This window comes from Humulus lupulus, chromosome 8 (assembly GCF_963169125.1).
Source record: "Humulus lupulus chromosome 8, drHumLupu1.1, whole genome shotgun sequence".
In the NCBI taxonomy this organism is placed as follows: domain Eukaryota; kingdom Viridiplantae; phylum Streptophyta; class Magnoliopsida; order Rosales; family Cannabaceae; genus Humulus; species Humulus lupulus.
In genome coordinates, this window is record NC_084800.1 from 10,394,387 (window position 1) to 10,417,277 (window position 22,891).

The 22,891-nt window shown below is 33.3% G+C and overlaps 2 protein-coding genes and 1 pseudogene across 5 annotated transcripts; 2 read left to right on the forward strand and 1 right to left on the reverse strand.

Moving 5' to 3' along the window:
* The first annotated feature begins 4,586 nt into the window (after nucleotides 1-4,586).
* Nucleotides 4,587-15,573, forward strand: LOC133794525 (uncharacterized). Its single transcript, XM_062231802.1, has 4 exons — nucleotides 4,587-4,722; nucleotides 12,440-12,480; nucleotides 14,395-15,189; nucleotides 15,297-15,573. The coding sequence occupies exons 2-4, from the start codon at nucleotides 12,471-12,473 to the stop codon at nucleotides 15,329-15,331; spliced, it is 840 nt and encodes a 279-aa protein (XP_062087786.1). The 5' UTR covers nucleotides 4,587-4,722; nucleotides 12,440-12,470; the 3' UTR covers nucleotides 15,332-15,573.
* LOC133794523 (uncharacterized) lies at nucleotides 5,322-11,987 on the reverse strand. 4 transcript variants are annotated; one of them, XM_062231799.1, is made up of 8 exons: nucleotides 11,673-11,987; nucleotides 11,536-11,594; nucleotides 6,838-6,933; nucleotides 6,512-6,753; nucleotides 6,217-6,432; nucleotides 6,059-6,151; nucleotides 5,872-5,976; nucleotides 5,322-5,793 (listed from the first exon to the last, which is right to left on the reverse strand). In XM_062231799.1, the coding sequence occupies exons 3-8, from the start codon at nucleotides 6,929-6,931 to the stop codon at nucleotides 5,449-5,451; spliced, it is 1,095 nt and encodes a 364-aa protein (XP_062087783.1). In that variant the 5' UTR covers nucleotides 6,932-6,933; nucleotides 11,536-11,594; nucleotides 11,673-11,987; the 3' UTR covers nucleotides 5,322-5,448. The 4 variants fall into 4 exon arrangements, with proteins under 4 accessions (XP_062087783.1, XP_062087784.1, XP_062087781.1 ...); XM_062231800.1 differs by lacking the exons at nucleotides 11,536-11,594; nucleotides 11,673-11,987 and adding an exon at nucleotides 7,036-7,175; XM_062231797.1 differs by lacking the exons at nucleotides 6,838-6,933; nucleotides 11,536-11,594; nucleotides 11,673-11,987 and adding an exon at nucleotides 9,249-9,758.
* A 3,893-nt stretch (nucleotides 15,574-19,466) lies between the features above and the next one.
* Nucleotides 19,467-22,810, forward strand: LOC133794997 (omega-amidase, chloroplastic-like; annotated as a pseudogene).
* Nucleotides 22,811-22,891: the final 81 nt, after the last annotated feature.

Consider the following 22,891-nt stretch of genomic DNA (forward strand, 5'->3'; position numbering starts at 1 on the left):
ATCTACACATATTTCTTTATTTATACACTATCTCTGTTAGGCTTAGTTTATAAAATGTTAATCCAAAAAGAAAATGAAGTGGGTTAGTGCATTTATTATACATTCTTTTATTTTTTAAAATACGCGGAAATATGTACTATTTATCGATCTATTATATGAAAGCGTTGATTGTTTTGTGTCATATATATTAATTGTTTTGCTCAGAGGCCCCTGAACTGCAATAATATATATTGATAACTTTCTAAATTTCATAATTAATTATCATGGGACGTAAACTCTCAAGCATCACCTATAGTCCTATATATATACTCATATATAGCTAGTGGTGACCACAGTACTTGAGCATATTGCCATGCAAAGCACTATTAGAGATTATATAAAGTACAAATCTTTCCAACGAATTGTTATGAATTGACATGAGAACACCCAATTTTTTTAAAAAATTAATACCAAATTCCAGTATCGCATTACTATTATCGTTTTTCTATTTTATGGCAACAAAATTGTTGAATATGGACAGCCCATTTGGAAGCATTATTTATAGCAACGAAACCATGATCATAATAATAAGAACAAATTTTGTAATAAGATAATAATAATGAGTTGTTGCTATCTTAAACTTAATGCCCTAGCTAGCTCATGTAATACGTACGATCGAGATAGCTAGTGGGCAACCCTTGGCTGTTATAATGTACTAATGTCACTTACCCACCATGCAAAATTCACTGGCACATATCAATTTCTCAAAAGCCATTTTTTATATGATATATACACGACACAACACACATGTGGCTATCTACATATTAATACAAACATAGATATTAATTGTAGGACCTAATCTTTGTTTAGGGTTCGAGTGTTTACCACAAATGGTTCTATAGTAGTGGTGTCTCCATTTGTCCATGTAGAAGGGTACACAATGGGTCTATAGACTAGAAACTACTTTTCCAATCAGGCCACAGTGCCTTAATTTTGGTATATATATATATCTCAATTCAACAATATTGCTAATGGCTTATACGTACTCTTTTCAATAATTTGACAGATATATTAAATATGAGGCAAGAAAGGTAGCTCGGTCTTAATTCTCTTGGTGGTCAGACTACTTCTTCATCCACACAAATTCTATATATAAAAAACCTTTTGTTTTTTTCATAAATACTATGATTTGTCGTGTGCAATAATTTACAAGATAAGATATGATAAGACCCGTATATATATATATAAACTTACAAAATTGGTTAGGTTTTCCATATATATTTTGTTTCCCAACTTTAATAAACATTTTTTAATTTGTTTACTATAAATTTTGATGATATATAATGAGAATTATGAAAGTGGGTCCAACTTTGCTGCTGAGCCCAGCAAAACACTGGCATCCAAGCGTGCTGCTAGTCCTAGTCGTAGTAGAACTTGTTGTTCACATAAACATATATACACTTGGAATGGAATTTTGGATTTGGAACTTGGAAGCCAGCTCCACAGTGACCTTTTCTTTTTGGGGTTCTTCGAGCCACCGCACGTGATGAGGTGGGACCCGATGTTGCAGACCTGTCGCGCATGCACACGTGTGCTCCTCCTCCACGGATCCCCGTGAGATCCGCTGTCAAACAGGAACACAAAATATCATTCGTTCTCACACTAAAAGTTATTATTAAGTGAGTGAGTATAGAGAGAGAGAGAGAGGGGACCGTTTTTAGACACCCCTTCTCTTTGATTACCTTTGCAAATTGCCCCCTTACTGCCTAGCATGAAATCACCACCACTCACATTCTGACACCTATGTTGCTTTGCCACGTTTTGATGCGTCTACATTTCTTGGTCCAAGTTACCATCTTGACCTATGGAGTTTGTGTGTGGAGTCATCACTAGGGATGGGTAGTTTTGGGATTAACAATGTGAAACTGGTTTTGGATGGGAAAATAAAAAAAGAAGAGAAAAGAGTAGAGGTGGGGTGGGGGGACAAGGCAGCTTTAGTAAAAGAAAAGAATGTGGTGTGGTTGTGTTGTGTTGGTGTGTGTGTGTGTGTGTGTGAGAGAGAGTGAAAAAAGAGAAAGTGGGTACTAATAAGAGGAATTTTATTTTTGGTGATCCCAAGAAGATTGCAAATAGTGAAAACTGTTTAAACGGAGCTAGAGAGTTTTTTTTTTTGCAGCTTTTCCTTTTTGCCTGGGGATGCATTATAGTGCATGAGATAGAGACATTAGATTCCAAAGGCCACTACATGAGAATCAAAAGGGTTTCTCTTCTTCTTAATATTATTACCCTTCTTTTGAAGAAAATTTTGAATAGTACTTGTGGAGAACATATAAGAATTAAAAGAACTTTGTTTCTATCCAATAATGATTCCAATTTTCAATTCTATAAAAGTTAAAGGGACTGGCTATAGCTGAGGGCCTAAAGCTAATAATAATGTGAAAAACTACTAGCTATTTATGTCATTGTTGCGTGATGAGGATTTCTTACACAGAGATATATAACTAGTCGTCATTGCAATGTCGATTCAATATGTACGTGCCATAATTATCAACAATGTGAAACCTTATATTAATGAGCTTGTAAAAATGACAATGACACGCGCTTAGAGATTTGGACAACAAGGACTACAGTAGCCACTACTAGCTTAAAAAGAATCTCTTTGAAATGTAAGTTTCATTAAAAACGTTGACATGAGAAGCACTCTAGTGGAGAAGAAGCTTTTTTCTCAAAAGGGGTCCAAAACATGTGTGTGGTCGATAATAATGGAGTGCTGTGCTGGGGCAGTTCCTCCACTCGACGCCGGCCATACAAAGCCATTGTACTGTTTAATGTGGCTCGGCAGACTCAGGCCAGAGGCACAGCCTGGTCTGCCTTGAAAATGTCCTTGGCCTGTGTAGTCATTATCAGGCTCAACAGACTACTTGTTAGAATTGACGTACACTACTTGGTTTGAATATAATCAAATAAATCCAGCATACGAAATGTGACTGGTATGTAACCTAAGTTAACTTCACTTATATCCAGTCAGGATTCATAATCATTATTTCAGTTTTCTTTTTGGCTAAAATAATATGTAGTTCACCAATCTTAAAATTATTAGTTTTCTGTCTTGTAGTTAGGCGAATTTTTGAAATTCATGGCATTTTTTTAGGTGTCGATTAACATTACATTATTTGAACCCTGTTCAGAGTATTGGTTTCAAGTCATTATTTGACTGGTTGAAAGTAGATTCCTTATAAATTTCAGTACAGTGTGGACCTAACTCCTATAGTTGAAGTTGAACTATTACTAGTAGAGTTGTCCTAGAATATGAAAGCTACTACTGATTTGTCTCTCTCATATTTAGCAATGCGTCCCTTCTTATAGCTACTTGATTGAGACTAAAACTAGCTTGACTATACACAAAAATAACTGCTTCTGTCTTAGTTATCTTTTTTTGAAGAGAAGAAGAATTTGATAACAGTATAAAGTTTAAATTTCATGCAATATTTTGTGAAAGTAAAAATTCCTTTCTAAGCAAGCTAGCTATATATATTAATAGTTTTTCCAAATAGGGGTTGAGCAGACTTTATCATATGAGGAAAGAAATAAGCTAGGCACTGTATTGTTATTGTCTGTTTGTGTATAGTTTTTGACTGATATATTAACTTAAACTTTCAAGATCATTGGCCAAATATCTATATATCTATTACTATATTGAGGTGTGATTATGTGAATGATTAATGATTTTCTAAGAGTAGACCCACCACCAGCAACAGTTTATTTCTAATTAAATTAATCCTTTTCAATTTTCTGTATATATCTTTGTAATCTTGCCAGATGTGAAAGGAAGCTACCTTTGGCATATTTAAACAAAATCATGCGTATAGCAAAAGTGACACTATCAACATTATTTTTCATCTTTTTTTTTTCAAATTAAAATAAAAATCTTGCTACTTTTGAGTAAGACTTTTATAATTAACTTGTTTAAATCTTGCAACAGTAAATATCACGCATCTGAATTTCCTTTAACTCATATCTAAGAAATGCTTTGATTAATTTTCTTTTCTGGCCCCTATACTTATCTTGAAATCATTGAGATTATTATTATGACGTCTCCGGTGCATGCATGCGGAAAAATTAAAAAAGTGTATCAATATTAAAGTTAGCATAGTCTATTTTAGTTGTGATCTAACGCATATATACACATAAAGCAATCAAAAGTGGTAATTTATTATAAATATTACTTTTATCGACATTTTTTTACTATTAACCTTACCTTTTCTTTACCACCACCCTGTAAATCAATTTTTTTTAAGCGATTTTGCATAATAGTTATAGCAAATATTTCACTAATTTATATTATTAGTTTTCAAAAGATTATGAATAATTTATAGCACCGAAATCAGGATTTTGTATGTGTGTCTAATTTTTTTATACGCGTGCAAAATAGACTATTTGAAACCTATTTCAATTTCCTAAATTATTCAATAAAAATTCAAAAATTGATAGATACCTACCATAGCTCTCTCTCATGTATACAATCTTATAAAAAAAAAAATTGAGGCAAACATATACCACAAAACCTCCCTATATATAAGTATATTATATATTCTCATCTTTCCTCGATCTACCTCAGCTATTTCATTATTTTTATTCTTCAGTGACACAACAATCCTGAAATTTGTTGCAACTTTTCCGTGATTATTAGATCTTGGGCCGTGGTCAACACAATACCTTACAATTGATACGGGTTGATCAGCTGTGAGTACTTTTACACGCTTTCCTTATTACATTACAGTTGAATATATATATAAATTCTATTTTCCTTTGTTTTTCTGATATATATTTATACGAGCAACAGCAAAGTCAAGCAATGAGTAATATAATTTTCTTGAAAGGAATAATTTTTTAGGGAAAAATAAAAAAGGTGTACACTTGCAATGTAATGTATACAAGTATATTTTTTATTGAGAGCTGCTGTCATCACTACAAAAATCAGGGCCTATACCGAGAACAAATGTCCTCGGTATAAGCCGAAATGTCCTCGGTATATCTTATACCGAGACAATGTCGTCGGTATAAAGTTGTCGGTACAGCCGCGTCGGTAAAAACAAAACGTCTACCGACGACATTAAAAATGTTCTCGGTATACGTTTTACCGAGGATAATGTCCTCGGTAGAAAGTGACAAATGTCCTCGGTACAACAAACCTCAATTTCTCATCGTACTGGTACATACCGACATCTTGGTGGTATATACCGAGGACAATGTCCTCGGTATAGACTTGTCCCCAATTTTTTTTTATATTTGTTATTCCCTTATTTATTTATTTATTTTGAATTAAATATAAGAAAATAGAATAAAATTAAAACACTTATATTAAAGATATAAAAAAAAACATAAGAGTGTATTCGTTGAATTAAAATAAAGACTTGTCTTAAACATGATAATGTAATAGTCAATTGTAATAAAATTCATACATAAGTCCTACTGAGTCGGTGCTCCAACATCAGGATCATCGGGTGGTGGTGGTGGGGCAGATTGAGATCCCGGGGTGATACAATGAGTCCGGACATGCTCCTCTAACTGTCGAAGACGCTCTCTCATCTCAGACAACTCTTCATCTCTAGTTTGTGAAGGACGAAAATCAAATGGAGTTCGGTCCCTTATGTTAAGGATACGTCCATATCCTTTCTGGTGGCCCCGTCGTTTTCCGAAGACATTTTGTACCAAAGATATGTCTTCATCTTCAGGCGCACTCGAAACTGGTGTGGAACTCTCAGTATCAGTTGCCTGTGTCTGCTGTGTGTCGCGGTATGCACGCAATTCCTCCTGTGATACAATGTATAATGTAATTAAAATTTTGAAACAATTAAAAATTTGAAAAATGTTTAAAAAAACTTAACGTACCCAAGTATTTTTTGCTGTCTCTGTCACCCACCCTGTGCCTGATTTATGGTGAGTATCCATCCAGCTATCCGGGATGGACTCAAGTTGCCCAGTCTCTAAATTGCGCTGTCACGTACATATATTTTTATAAAATTAATAATTAAACGTAAATAAGAAAAATAAACTAAAAAATAATTAATTAACTAACCTTTTTATAGCGTAAGGCTGGGATTGACTGAGAACCTCCATAGCTAAGCTCTTTCAATTTCTTTCTATTTTCCTTGTTGACCACAGAACGTTTCTGCAAAAAGTTATCGTTAGTAATATATTTAATTAAGATAGTTAAGTTTAGCAAGAAATTAATACCGTAATTTCTGGGCGACGGAAAAAATCAATTGCTTTTTGCCACTGCGTATCCGTGCAACCACCATAACGATTTTGTGGCCCATTAATCGTTAAGTGCTCTTTAATATCGTACTTCCAGTCAGAATACTTTTTAGCACACGAAGTATCAATGCCTCTCAAGATCCCAGGCATATGCCCTTCTCCATATCTAGTACGCCCAATATCAAACAAATCATCCTAATTTACAAACATTTATTAGTAAATATCATATATAACATAAAATAAGAATTAAGATAAAAATACATAAACTACTTACTTCCAAATGTGCAAGTATTCTTTCTTTCGAGGCATTTGGTACTTTTGACCATTGAGGACAGTCCGGATCTGTGTACTGTCGAACAAGTAATCCGAGCTCTCTTGAGAAATTTGAGCTGTACTCTCCGATCTCTTTATATGTTCTCCCCCGCACATCCCACTCGAGAGGGAGAGGACGCCCCAACTGTTCCCTCTTTTCCCGCGTGTTCAATCCCTTATGGCGTCCACGTTTACTTGGAGGCGCTATTGTATGCAAATTCAATATTTTAAAATTAATATGGATTAATTGTTAAATTTTAAGGAGTATATCAATGTGTAAAATATTACCTCGTTCACAATCAGCTGGGATATCTGCCGGTCCACGTGGAGGATCGCATCCTCCACCATCACCCCCGTGAGATTGAGCAATAACATCAGCCATATCTGTCAAATTAATCGATATTAAAATTACATTTATCAGTTAAAAATGACAATATAAAATTATTTATTGTTAAAAATAATTACTTCAACATATTATAAAATTACCACTTAATTATCACTATAATAATCTTCACTATCATCATCGGTTTCTATGTGTTCATCTTCCTCTTCATCATCTTCATATTCAACCTCCTCCTCCTCCTCCTCCACTTCCTCTTCCTCCTCCTCCTCTTCTTCTTCCATTTCCTCCTCCCTCTCCTCCTCAATTGCAACATTATCTATCTCAACAAATTGTAATGGAGCCCCCGTACGTTCAAAGCTGATTTGTGGCAACGGTCCAAGATCAACGAATAATTGGAAATTAGAGGAACTAGTGTCGTGCATAACATCTACTTCTACATCCTCCGCTTGTTCTTCAACTAGTGGGATGTCCCACACATTTCTGTGATGCACTTCTTGGACGACTTTCCAATGAGATTTATTTTTAAGGTCTTCAATGTAGAAAACTTGGTTAGCCTGAGTTGCTAAGATAAATTTATCATCTTTGAAGGCCTCCGAACTGGTTTTGATACTCGTTATGTTTTGCTCAAACTTTAATCCTGAAGACCGATTAGTGTCAAACCATTTGCACTTAAATAATACAACAGAACAACCAGAAAGATAAGACATCACTAAAACTTCTTCCAACTGGCCGTAATAAGTACTATTTTCGACACCCGCTACAGAGACTCCACTATTTTGAGTTTTGCGATTCTTGTCCCTGTCATAACACAAAAATCTTACTCCATTTACAACACACCCAGGGTACGACGCAACACGAGTTGAAGAACCGTTTGCTAAAGAGATTAATTCTTCATCTACTTCCAAGGATCCTGTTTGTCGAAGATGATAAATCTTATTATAAAACCAATTAGGAAATTCCTCTCTATGTAATTGGTCTAGGTTTTCAACACCTCTAGTCTGTAAAATTTCCCTATGCTCTCTGCAAAAAACAAAAACAACTAATTTAAGAGCTACTAATAAGAGTTATAATAAACATGCAATGAAATGATGAACTACTTTAATTACTTACCGAAGATATGGCAAGATCTCATTGCAGTTGTTTAGAATATACCAATCTGCTATTTTCTTCACTTCATCTTCCAAAATTGTCAATGATTTCTTACCAATTGGACGACCCTGAGATCGAAAGACCGACATCTTTTTAAGTGATGGACCAACATCTACATTTCGGTCTGGACGATTGAACTTTGTCTCAACACCTTTCAAGTACATGGAGCAAAATGTTAATGCCTCATCAACCACATATCCTTCTGCTATTGAGCCCTCTGGACGTGCTTTGTTACAGACATAATTCTTCAATTTTTTCATATACCTTTCAAAAGGATACATCCACCTCATGTGAACCGGTCCTCCAAGTATTGCTTCTTCCGGTAAATGTATTAGTAGATGGACCATGATATCGAAAAAAGCAGGTGGGAAAATATTCTCTAACTTGCAAACAATCTCAACAATTGAAGTTTGGACTTTTTCTAAATCTGAGACTTTTAGAGTTCTCGCACAAATGAGCTTGAAGAAAGTGCATAACTCAATAATAGTTGTACTCATTGATTTCTCTAGGAATGCATGCACACCAACTGGCAAAAGGCGTTGCATAATGATGTGACAATCATGCGATTTCAAACCAGTTATCTTATTGTCATTGTCAATCACATTTTTCCTTAGGTTAGATCCAAAACCATCTGGAAACTTCACTGATTTAAGAAATCGACAAAACTTTTGGCGATCTTCAACAGTGAAAGTGAATTTGGCCGCAGGCTTTTGTATCCGACCATTCAACTTCCTCAGCTGTAACTCTGGTCTCATCTTCATCTTCTCCAAGTCTACTCTGGCACTAACTGTGTCTTTGGTCTTATTCTCCAGCCCAACTATTGTGCCTACTAAACTGTCACACACATTTTTCTCAACATGCATAACATCTAGATTGTGTCGCAGCATTATGTTGGCCCAATATGGGAGCTCAAAAAATATACTTTTTTTCCGCCAACCAACTTGCTCTTTTGTACGCTTTCTTTTTTGGCCGCCATAACTGACATGCTTACCAGGAAGAGAATCAGGTATAAAACTCATTTGTGTGAACATTTCTTGCATGGTTAATGGCTGTGGTGGTAATCTCTTTTCAACGACACCATATGTCTTCTTGTCCCTTCTAATGACATGTCTGATTGGTAAAAAATGTCTATGACCATAAAAAGCAACCTTCTTTTGTAAACGAATAGATGGTGTTGCCACATTGCAAGTAGAGCAAGCATGATAACCTTGAGCAGTCCATCCAGAAAGGCTACTCCTTGCTGGGTAATCGTTTATAGTCCACATCAAAGCTGCCCGAAGAGTGAAGAAACTGCCATCGACTGCATCTCGAGTCTGTACACCAGTCACCCATAATTCTTTTAACTCATCAATCAATGGTCTTAAGAAAACATCAAAATCTTTTCCTGGCGAATGAGGTCCCGGAATTAATAAACTCAACATGAAATTAGTTTCTCTCATGCACAACCATGGTGGCAAGTTATATGTCGTCAACACTACTGGCCACATACTATAAGACAGACTCATATTACCAAAGGGATTGAATCCATCTGCAGCCAATCCAAGCCGCACATTCCTGGGTTCCATTGCAAATGTTGGATTATTTCGGTCAAAGTCCTTCCAAGCTTTCCCATCAGCAGGATGACGCAATACACCATCTTCTTTTATACGTTGCTCGTGATGCCATCTCATATGTTGAGCAATGTGCCTCGATGCATATTTTCGCATTAACCTAGGGGTTAAAGGAAAATAACGCATACTCATCGGATAATCGATCTGTCAAATTAATCCAACTCTTGTCGATCGACATTGTATGAATGTAGCACTGCACGGAACACTAATCATCAAACTTACAATCAATTTGTGTGTGTCCTAATTCAGAGAGAGGCAAATGTAAGAGTCTTCAATGACTCACCCTCTCTAAACGGGTCTAAGGCTTCTTGTGATGAACACTAAAAAAATATAATATTATCACTATGTGATAATAATACTATTATATCTTTGGTAATAATTTCTTATTACCAAAGAAAAAAGCAAATATAATTAAATATGTTTTTTTAATGTCTTATGCTTTTTGAAGTTAATTATGTTGTTTTATGATATCTAACTATAATATATTTCAGTGTAAATATTATTAAACTTATTTAAATTTGACATATTAATTTAGTATTTATTAAATTACATATTTTACTTATGCTTTATTGAATAGTTTGATTAATTTAAACAAAATTTCTAAAATTTGTTTAAAATTTATTTAACTACTTTAGGATTAATTTTTATTTTTATTAAAATTTAGTTGCATAATGTTAATGTTAATTTTTTTTATTCTTAATTTTAAAATATATTATTTATATAAAAAACATAAATTATTCAAAAATTGAAAAAAAATATTAAAAAAAATACAGAAAAATTAAAAACAACTAACAAATAATATTAAAAACATATTTTTTTAATTTTAATTTTAATAATGATTAAAACTAACAAATATTAAATTTAATTTTTTTAATTTTAATTTTAATTTTAATAATGGTTTTCTAATAATATATTTGTTAATTTTATTTAATCAGAACTAACACATATTATTTTTTTACATATTAATTTAGTATTTATTAAATTACATATTTTACTTATGCTTTATTGAATAGTTTGATTAATTTAAAAAAAAATTCTAAGATTTGTTTAAAATTTATTTAACTACTTTAGGATTTAATTATTACTTAAATTATTTAATTAATGTTTATTTTTATTAAAATTTAGTTGCATAATGTTAATGTTAATTTTTTTAATCTTAATTTTAAAATAAATGATTTTACTTATCAATTCACTATTTATTAAATTAGAAATTTTATTGAGTACTTCTACTAATATTCACAATATCTCTAAATTTTACAATTCTATAAAAAATTCGGCAGCATAACGACTATATTTTCATCTATCCCAAAATTTAAAATCCTGCAAATAACACATAAAAAATATCCAGACCCAGATCATGCAGAGAGCATTACAAATTCATTTTAAATAACTATATAATTTATAATTATTAGTCTAAATTTTATTAATTATTCAATTTTCTAACCAAAATATTAAAATTCTACTAAAAATTAACAACAACAAATTAATCATCAATATTCATAAAATCTGAATTTTTACTACTAACATAAGCAAAAAAATTAAAATTGACAACAACAACATACTAACATTACCACCAAAATTTTCAAATTAACACTCAAATATTTAATATGTTTACTAATATGTTTAATACACATAAAATTCACCAAACACAACATAGAATTTATTTAAAAAAAATACTAATTAATCATTTAACAATTTTCTAATTCCTAATATCATTTTTACTAATACTTATTTTGAAAACCTAAAAATAAATACATTCTATCTAATATAATTATTTCAGATTTTTATTAAAATTAATATTATATTATTTATATAAAAAAACATAAATTATTCAAAAATTGAAAAAAAAATTAAAAAAATACAGAAAAATTAAAAAAAACTTACCAATGCCTTCAATATCTTGCTAGCAATCCCTATAATCCAACAAAAACCGAATACCCAACCTTCAAACAAAAATTAGAAAATATCATTATACAATTTCATAAATATATATATATATAAAATGAATAAATAAACCATACCTTCAACAAATACACAGAAATTCCTTCACCCTTGGCAATTTTGGGGCTTAAAACCGAGCTTTTATGGAGGAAAACGACTATAATCGGCGGAGGGAGGCGGAGGTTTCGGAGAAAACCCAGAGAAACCAGAGAGGAAGGAGAAGGGGCTTCGCGGCTGAGTGTGATATTTATAAACCCTATACCGAGAACATGTTCTCGGTATAGGTCCTCGGTATAGCAACTAAACCTATTCAGAACCGCGAAAATGTCCCGCGCATATGAAATGTCTATACCGAGGACATGTTGTCGGTATAATGTTCTCGGTATTGAACCTTTTTTTTGTAGTGCATTTACAAAGCATACGACATTGTTTTGTTTCGTTGAACATGTCATTCTAATGTCGTATGTCAAGAAATGTTTTATTAGGGCTATTTTAGTATGGGTAAAACGTTCACGATGTTAGAATATTATTTATTTGGTATATAAAATCAACTAATTGATTTAATATATTAAAGTCAATATTTAATTTATTGACAAAATATTCTAATTAATGGTCAACATTGTTTGTTACCTGATTTGTTGTTACCCGATTTTTCATATCTCAACTGATTGAGGAAATATCTCAATCTGTGGCAGAGACTCTGATGGTAGGTCTCACTCTATAAATATAGAGTACCGGTCCCCAAGCTCGCTGCTCATTCTGACTTTCAGTAACTCCATCTAAAAGAGTTAGTGAGAGCTTGGAAGCCCGTGTACTCGTTCTAACTTCTGTTCATTTTCTTTTGTAGATCTAAAGCTAGATCGAGGTTATCAATAGCAATGGCTGGAGGTATACAATATTCGATTCTTTTTTGCATATGTTCATTCATATATTAATTCCGCCTACATGTATATAGAATTGTTCATATGTCTACTTTCATATTAATTCTAACATTTGGTATCAGTCGCCAGTCTACATCTCTGCCTTGCTAATTTTATCTGCATGTATATTTATTTGATTTATATATGCCTTCATATTCATATTCATATATATATATACATATATCTTCGGTTTTGGTTGGCCTACATTTAACAAAATTTCTTTTGGTAATTTTATTGTGTTTGTATTGTTTTGTGTTTACATATATGTTATATCTAACATATTTTGGCAATATAAACAAATTATACACATATATTTTTTTATGATTTATAGATGTGCCTATGTCTTCATCTATACACATATATTATATATTCGTGTATATAGTTTTATATATTGTTTGAGGGCCATATTCATAATTTTTATTTTTATTTTTATTTTGATAGAGAGTTTTAATGTCTCATATTTTTTGATTTTTTGTTTCAAAACTAATTTTCCACATAAGTACCATTAGAAATCCTTCAGATTATTTTTTCTAATGATCTATGTTTCCAAATCAAGTTTTGAGAATCCAAAATCAGTTTTGCAACCTTCATGTACCCGGTTATGGCCAAAAACAATTTTGATATTAAATTTCGATTTTTTGTTGTTGTTTAATCAATCTAACGTCATGAATCTCTTTAGACATGAATTTCGAACCAATTTGGACAATAAATTTTATCTTGCCAATTTAATTAAAACATATAATTTTGGTAAATTATATATTTGGAAATTAATTAAAATGTGCACTTACTTGATTTTGGTGTATGGTATATTTCTTTTATTCATGCAATATTAAATAATTGTGCTATTTTAAGAATGTAAGAAATTTTTACAATTAAGTTTGTGCAATTATTTTATTAATTCACGAAATCAGTAAATGATGTTATTGTCTTATTAAGCATGATTTTTTCTACCATTAAGTATATATATGGAATTATTGTATTTTCGTACATATAATTAATTATACTAATTTGTATGATTATTTTGTTCTCATTCATGCAAAATTTATTTTGAGTATAATTATCTTTAATTTTATATGTATGCCTTTATAATTTTAAATACATTATATATATTTCATTATTGTGCTAGATATATTTAGATTATATTCAAAACATTAAGATAGGTTGAATAATATTTAGCACATTAATCTCCATAAATTATTCATAAAATATTCATAAAACATTTAGGGTGAATAAAATTATGAATAATTCATAAACAATTTTGTGGTTGACATAAGAACGCATGAAACTGAGACAAATGCTCAATCTAGAACGGTTTTTAATGATCTTCGGACGACCACACTAGGAGCACTACTCTCTGTGATTGCCTATTATGTTATAACGAAATTGTTCTTAGGTCTTCCTAGAGCCTAAAACATAATGTCTAGTGAACCATATAATTTTACATAATTAGGGAGTAGCCACAGCATCTTTAATTATATAAAATTATATATTAATTTGAAAGGATCACATAATGGACAAAATTGTGATTGATTATATAAATATAACAATTTTACCCCACAGGGATTTTATTATATTTATATAATTAATTAGGATAATATATTAAATTAATTTTCTTAATTTACCCACAGGAGTTATGATAATTAATTTAATAGTTTTATCATAAAGTTTAATAAAGATAGAAGTTTCAAACCTTACTTTATCCCAAATAATTCGTTTGAATAATCTATCATCCTTTACATCCAATTTTATTAAATTAAAAATTTAGCCCACAGGCAACTTTTGTTTAATAAAATTTCAATCTTCAGCATGTTATACATTGGTAAAACATGACTTCATTAAGCCTCAATCTTCTAAATCTAAGTTTGTAATCCTATTCATGCAGCTTCTTCATCATCCTCTAGTTTTGCTGAAATCCTTACCGAAATTCCTGAGCTTAGGGGTGATAATTTCAAAATCTGGAAGGAACGAGTTCTTCTTCATTTAGGCTGCGCCGACATGGACTACGCAATAAGGAAGGACGAACCTGCTGCAATCACTGCGACTAGCACTGCTGCTCAGATCGCACTATATGAGAAATGGGAGCGGTCCAATCGCCTCAGCATCATGTTCATCATGTCCAAGATCCCTCTGGGAATGCGTGGATCGGTGGAGCAACCTGAGAAAGTCAAAGACTTGATCAAACTGATCGATGAGCAGTTCGACACTTCGGACAAACCACTTTACAACAACCTCATCCACCAGTTCTCATCCACAAAACTCACCGGTGTCAAAGGAGTTAGAGAACATATTTCAAAGATGAGGGACATTTCTGCTCAACTGAAGAAACTCGATGTAGTCATTCCTGAAACCTTCCTGGTCCACTACATCCTTAACCATCTTCCACCTCAATATGGGCCTTTCAAAATTTCCTACAACACACATAAGGACAAATGGACTATCAATGAACTGATAACCATGTGTGCTCAAGAAGAAGCAAGGCTCCTGCAGGAACAAGGTGAAAGTGCTCACATGGCCACCCAAGGCAAGAAACGCAAACCATCCAAGAAGGACAAGGGGAAAAATAAAGTGCCTCCCCAAGGCGATATAAAGAAGGATTCCATCAAATGTTTTTTCTGCAAAAAGAAGGGACATGCGAAAAAGGAATGCGCCAAGTTCAAGAAATGGATGGACGACAAAGGTAATCCAATTTCATTCGTATGTTATGAATCTAATATGGCTAATGTTAATATTAACACATGGTGGATTGATTCTGGATCGACAATTCACATTTCAAATTCCTTGCAGGGTTTACAAAACCTAAGGAAGCCAGTGGGAAGTGAGCAAAGCATCTTATCTGGAAACAAGATGGGCTCACATGTGGAGGCTATAGGAACGTGCCATTTAGTTTTAAGTAGCGGTTTTGTTTTAAAGTTAGAAAAGACATTTTATGTACCAAGTTTCTCTAGAAACTTGATTTCCGTTTCAAGACTTGTACCTTTTGGTTTTTCCTTTACATTTTCAGACAAATCTTTTAATTTATATAATAAATCTGAATGTGTTGGAAATGGTATTTTGTCTGATGGTCTTTACTGCCTTAATTTACAAAACAATACCGCTTATAATACTATGCACGTTCACGATGGCAATAAAAGATGTGTTATGAATGAGAATTCCTCTACATTATGGCACCGGAGATTGGGACATATCTCTATTGATAGAATTAGAAGGTTAGTAAATGATGGGGTACTCAATACCTTAGATTTTACTGATTTTAATACTTGTGTGGATTGCATTAAGGGAAAGCATACCTCCAAGTCTAAGAAAAGTGGTGTCCATAGGAGTTCTGACCTATTAGAAATCATACATACTGATATATGTAGTCCAGACATGGACTCATATGGTCAGAAATACTTCATCTCTTTCATAGATGATTACTCACGCTACATGTATATCTATTTACTTCATAACAAAAGCGAAGCGTTAGATGTCTTTAAGATATTTAAAGCTGAAGTAGAGAAACAATGCAACAAGCAAATTAAGATAGTAAGATCAGATAGAGGTGGAGAATATTATGGTAGATACACTGAAGATGGACAAGCACCTGGTCCTTTTGCAAAGTTTCTTCAAGAAAATGGGATTGTTGCCCAATATACCATGCCCGGTACACCCGAGCAAAATGGTGTTGCAGAAAGGAGAAACCGAACATTGATGGACATGGTGCGAAGTATGCTTAGTAGCAACCCTAAAATTCCTAAATCCTTGTGGACTGAAGCTCTAAAGACATCCGTGTACATATTAAATCGAGTTCCAACCAAGGCAGTCTCCAAAACTCCTTTTGAATTATGGAAAGGTTGGAAACCGAGTTTGCAACATGTACGCATTTGGGGATGCCCATCTGAAGTTAGGGTATACAATCCACAAGAAAAGAAACTGGACCCAAGGACCATAAGTGGATACTTTATTGGTTACGCTGAAAGGTCTAAAGGTTACAAGTTTTATTGTCCATCTCATAGCACTAGGATTGTGGAATCAAGGAATGCAAAATTTCTTGAAAATGCCTTGATTAGTGGGAGTGATCAATCCAAGGACTTAGGTTCTGAGAAAGATCCTTTAGAACCCTCCACCTCAAGAGCAAGATTGATTGTGGTCGATAACACCCCTGCAGTCCAAATGGATGTTGAACCACCACAGCCAATTGTTGAAGATCCACAAGTCAATGATGAAGTTCAAATGGATCAAGTTGTTCAAGAGTTGCCTATAATTGTTGAACAACAAGCTGAACCACCCGCTCCTCAAGAGCCTGCTGGTGTAGCCTTAAGAAGATCCACTAGGACAATAAAATCGGCGATACCTAGTGACTACATTGTGTATTTGCAAGAATCTGACTACAATATTGGAGGCGAAAATGATCCAGAAACGTTTTCACAAGCTATGAATAGCAAAGAATCGGAACTGTGGTACAATGCCATGAATGAAGAAATGAATTCTATGAAAAGCAACGGAGTCTGGGATCTTGTTGAGTTGCCTAATGGGGCGAGGGCTATTGGGTGTAAATGGGTCTTCAAAACAAAGAAAGACTCATTAGGCAACATTGAGAGACACAAAGCGAGACTCGTTGCTAAGGGATTCACTCAAAAAGAAGGAACTGACTACACGGAGACCTTTTCTCCGGTATCTAAGAAAGATTCCCTCAGAGTTATCCTGGCATTAGTTGCTCATTTCGATTTAGAGCTACAGCAGATGGATGTGAAAACTGCCTTCCTAAATGGTGACCTAGAGGAGGAGGTATACATGAAACAACCAGAAGGATTCTCCTCTAGTGATGGTGAGCATTTGGTGTGCAAGCTTAAGAAGTCCATCTATGGTTTAAAACAAGCGTCCCGCCAATGGTATTTAAAATTCCATGATGTCATCTCTTCTTTTGGATTTGAAGAGAATGTCATGGATCAATGTATATACCAGAAGATCAGTGGGAGTAAGATTTGTTTTCTTGTTTTATATGTGGATGATATTCTTCTTGCAACCAATGATAAGGGCATGCTACATGAGGTGAAGCAATTTCTCTCAAAGAACTTTGAGATGAAGGATATGGGTGATGCGTCTTATGTCATTGGCATTAAGATCCATCGAGATAGATTCAAATGTATCTTAGGTCTATCTCAAGAAACCTACATTAACAAAGTTTTAGAGAGATTTCGGATGAAAGATTGTTCACCAAGTGTTGCTCCTATCGTTAAGGGTGATAAATTAAATTTGAGCCAGTGTCCAAAGAATGATTTTGAAAAGGAAGAAATGAAGAACATCCCATATGCTTCTGCTGTTGGAAGCTTGATGTATGCTCAGGTGTGCACACGACCCGACATTGCCTTTGCTGTCGGAATGCTAGGAAGATTTCAGAGTAACCCGGGATTAGACCACTGGAAAGCTGCAAAGAAAGTTATGAGGTATCTTCAGGGTACTAAGGATTACAAACTCATGTTCAGACGAACCGACAACCTAGAAGTAGTTGGCTACTCAGATTCAGACTTTGCTGGTTGTACTGATTCACGTAAATCAACTTCTGGTTACGTGTTTATGTTTGCCGGTGGAGCTATATCATGGAGGAGTAACAAACAGACCTTGACTGCTACTTCTACTATGGAAGCCGAGTTCGTTTCGTGTTTTGAGGCTACATCGCATGGTGTATGGCTAAAGAGTTTCATTTCAGGCCTTAGAGTTGTAGATTCTATATCTAGGCCATTGAGAATGTTTTGCGACAATTCAGCTGCTGTATTCATGGCTAAGAACAACAAGAGTGGTAGTCGAAGCAAGCACATCGACATCAAGTACTTAGCCGTGAGAGAACGTGTTAAAGAAAATAAAGTGGTCATTCAACACATTAGCACTGAATTGATGATTGCTGATCCTATGACGAAAGGCTTGCCACCTCATAAATTCAAGGATCATGTAGTGAACATGGGACTTGGTTCCCTTATGTAAATTTATTGTACAAACTGAAGTTATTATCAATGAAACTCTCATTTTTGATATTTTCTCATATTTATGCGCATCTTAATTTTATTTGAGAAAATTTTACTTTCATAGGACCTGAATAAACATAAGGTTTATTCGTTTAAGTACATAGCCACATAAATTACATTGTTATGTAATAAATATATTGTAATACATGGAAGATAATACTCGTCATAAAAAGAGGACCTATCGCCATGATTCATGTGTTTATTATCTAACATGGATGATCGTCGGGCTTAAGTAATACATTAATTTAAATGCTGACCAAGTGGGAGAATGTTAGAATATTATTTATTTGGTATATAAAATCAACTAATTGATTTAATATATTAAAGTCAATATTTAATTTATTGACAAAATATTCTAATTAATGGTCAACATTGTTTGTTACCTGATTTGTTGTTACCCGATTTTTCATATCCCAACTGATTGAGGAAATATCTCAATCTGTGGCAGAGACTCTGATGGTAGGTCTCACTCTATAAATATAGAGTACCGGTCCCCAAGCTCGCTGCTCATTCTGACTTTCAGTAACTCCATCTAAAAGAGTTAGTGAGAGCTTGGAAGCCCGTGTACTCGTTCTAACTTCTGTTCATTTTCTTTTGTAGATCTAAAGCTAGATCGAGGTTATCAATAGCAATGGCTGGAGGTATACAATATTCGATTCTTTTTTGCATATGTTCATTCATATATTAATTCCGCCTACATGTATATAGAATTGTTCATATGTCTACTTTCATATTAATTCTAACACACGAGTCTCTGTCCAAGTTGTTGTTATTTGGCACATGTGTCAAACATCACAAAAATTGTCATTCTTTAATTAATTAGCAATAATTCATAATAATAATTAAATTTAATTATATGGGATATTAAGTCGTAGAAATAATAATATGATACATACTTAGTATTGGGCCTTAACAATTGTATACCAGACCAGTACCGACATAGTCTCAGTCCGTAATGGCATTTGCAACAAACACCAACCAGCATGTGGGGATTGCTCCATTACAAATACCCATCATTCCCAAGGTTTGTCATATTTAGTATTTAGTAACTACAATTATATATATATATATAACAATCTCTTGTATTTAAAGTTGGCAGAAATTACAGGCCAGTGGCCAGTGGCCACTTTATATTCCAAGTTTCAATGCCAAGAGTAATGTTTGAGTTTAATATTAAAATTCGTTTTGTATATACTATTTACAATTTAGAATAGAGTAATGATATATGCACTCAAAATATATAACCAAATATTATACACAGTGATGTAGCAGTTTAGTCTAGCCAATCACATTTATTAAAACTGGGACTCACTATTTTAAAAAGCAGTGACACATCACTGTGTGTAATATTTAAGTGCATATTTTAAGTGCACATAACATTACTCTTTAGAATATTGGACTATAATTAAACATTAAAGTGGCTTTATGTTGTGGAACAGTTTAAGATTGCACTCTGTTAACTAATAGTTACTCCTGACAAGAAAAGTAACAGACCACGCCTGTAGATTGATTGAATATGCAGTTGAGCAAGGTGCAAAGCTTGTCGTTTTACCGGTGAGTTCACTTCCCATAATATAGTAGATACTGCTTGACAAATTGCCTGTAAGAAGTATTTGAACTAAACACGATGTCTTAGCTAATTTAGTTGCTTCTTTAACCGCATTTTAGTCTTTTCTTGATTATTTTTATTTTATATCTTCTGCGCTAATTAGTTTTATAACTTAGAACTTTTTTATTTCTATTTTGCAATATACTCTATCTTTTCTATTTTACTCTTCGTTGTTTTGTTATCTTTATTTGAGTTTTATGAATTGTATCTTTGCATAATTATCATGATATCAAAGCCAGGTTTATGGAATTGAATTTTTTAAGTGTAATTATAGCTTTCGCGGATGTCAGAACATCTTTACAGCAAACTGGGTCGGAGCATCTTTGCAACAACTCGGTATGTGATTTTCGTGTTCATTTTAAAATTTTAGGAGTTTGTCAGATTGCAGAATTTATGAATTTTTTTTCTGAAATAGCATTTAGAAGTTTGTTATTTGTTTCTGAAATGGCAAGTAATAGAGATAATTTCCTTCGATCCACTAGTATGACGTTAGATGGAAATAATTATTCTGAAAAAAAAAATTAAAAGGGAAAAAGATTTGGGGTTATTTTCTGGAACTTTAGTTAAACCAACAAATGACAAAGCCGATTATGCAACTTTACTAAAAAATTGTAAATTATTACTTAGATAAACAACTCCGTAAAACACTGCCCAACAAACTAAATATGAAACAGCGAAGAAAATTTGGGACCATCTTGCAATGCGTGTAACTTTGCAAAGCAATATCAATTAGAATCATATATTACAGCTCTTATTCAACTGATTACTTTGCTAAACACGCTGAGGATTTCGACAATGACAAAGCTTCGTTGAGTTTTGCCATGCTATCTGAAGTTGCTCTTCGTCATAAGATCATAATCATCGGTGGATCAATGCCTGAATGGTTTGATGGGCATTTGTATAATACTTGCCGCATCTTTGGACCGGATGGGAAGCTTAAGGCTAAGCATAGAAAAGTAATTACCTCAAGTATACCATAGTTTCTTGTGACTGTAAATGAGGAACGTACTGTCATCGATATAAAACTCGAGCAAGAAAAAGTGAAAATGAGTTTATGTTACTTTGCAGAAACATTTATTTGATATTGATATTCCTGGAGAGATCTCTTTTAAAGAATCAGACACGTTTAAAGCAGGTGATGAACCTACCATTGTGGACACAGGTATATACACCACGGCTTCTTATGACTCAAAATAGTTTATAAATTTTTATTGTTTCCAAACCAATGTCTAAGTATACTGTTAATATGCAGTGTAATTCCACCAATCACTAATTGGTTTTTAGATAGAGTTAATGATTATTGACATGGTATCAAGAGCTAAATTCTTAGCGGGTATTCGATCCACACCGATCCAAAGAGTGAGCTAAACTGCACGAGATCCGCAGAGTACGAAAAGACTTGAGATCTTTTTTAGATGGAACCTGATGATTATTGACATATTGGAATAGGGATATGTCATGATCTTTGCTTTCCTGAACTTGCCATGCTATAAGGTTCTTAATTTTGATGAAATTTTTTATGGGATTCGGTTATCTTATGCACATGTTTCATGTATTGAATCATTACTTGCTATTTGTAGGTGTTGATATAATATGCTATCCTGGAGCATTCAACATGAGCACTGGTGAACTGTTGTGGGAGCTGGAACAGAGAGCAAGGTAACAAAATATATTCGAGTTTTATATAAATATACATTATGAGACTTTATTGAAATATTGTATGAGAAGTTTTTTAAATATTTCCAAGTTGACCATTACAACGGTTCATCAGGCACTGATTTGATTTTTTCCAATTTTCAGGGCAGCTGATAACCAGGTGCATAAAAAATAAAAATAAAAACTGCTTTTACTGCCTGGAAATCGTCCAAAGTGATAATTAGCCTAAAAAGAAGTTGAAAACATTATAAAGTTTCTTATTTTGTGGCTACTTGCTCACCTGCTCGAGATTCAAGTTCTTCTTATGTGATATGGGGCCACTCCACACTTGTTGGACCGGTACTATCTCTTTCCCTTTATTTAGAACTATTATTGTTTTTTATTTTAGTCTTTTATGAACATCGAAAGAGCATAGAAAAGCAACCAGAAAACCATCTAATGAAAAAATATATTAAAATGGCTTTATTGGTAGTTGGCAGTCGGGTGAGATATAATTGCAACATCAGGGCATCAAGAGACTGTTGTGGTTGGTGAGGTTGATTACTCCAAAATACAACAACAAAGGTGATAATTGCTGGTTTTTACTTTTCAATAAATTTATGTTTATGTCAATGCTATTTGTTTAACTTCAAAGTTTATGGAACTATGCAGAAAGAGCCTCCCACTTAATGAGCAAAAACGAAGAGAGATATACCAGTTTGTCACCGTACATGAACAAGAACCAAAATATTGATTAATCACAACATTTCCACATATATGCGTAGCATACATGCATATAGAAACTAATGCTTTCGATATTTATTGCTACGATAACAAAATGTGGCCTTTTTTTTCTTGCTAGAACGATAATTAAGTTCATTGATTTAAACAAAATGCAGCCATTAATAGCCAAGGATTGAATGTGAAGACGTGTGTTTCTTATCTGAATGACTTTCACATATTACTTTATGTTAATTTGAATTATGTGCTTTTGTCTAAATTTTACGATAGGATTTTTCAAAATTGGGACCAGCATAATGTTGTAATTGTTCAGTCGCAACTATATAAAAAATGTTATAACAAGCTATGTGTCGTTTAAGATGATAAGCGATATTAACAAGCGAGAAAAACTTGCA

Excerpts from the sequence above, each read along its gene's own strand:
- LOC133794523 (XM_062231796.1), bottom strand. The coding sequence starts at position 9,747 with ATGCGAAAATATGCATCGAGGCACATTGCTCAACATATGAGATGGCAT. Across the intron at positions 6,754-8,223 it reads AAGGATATGTGGTTGATGAG|CGCCTCCAAGTAAACGTGGA; the intron begins GCATTAACATTT and ends TGCATACAATAG.
- LOC133794525 (XM_062231802.1), top strand. Across the intron at positions 15,190-15,296 it reads GAAATGGATGGACGACAAAG|GGTTTACAAAACCTAAGGAA; the intron begins GTAATCCAATTT and ends AATTCCTTGCAG.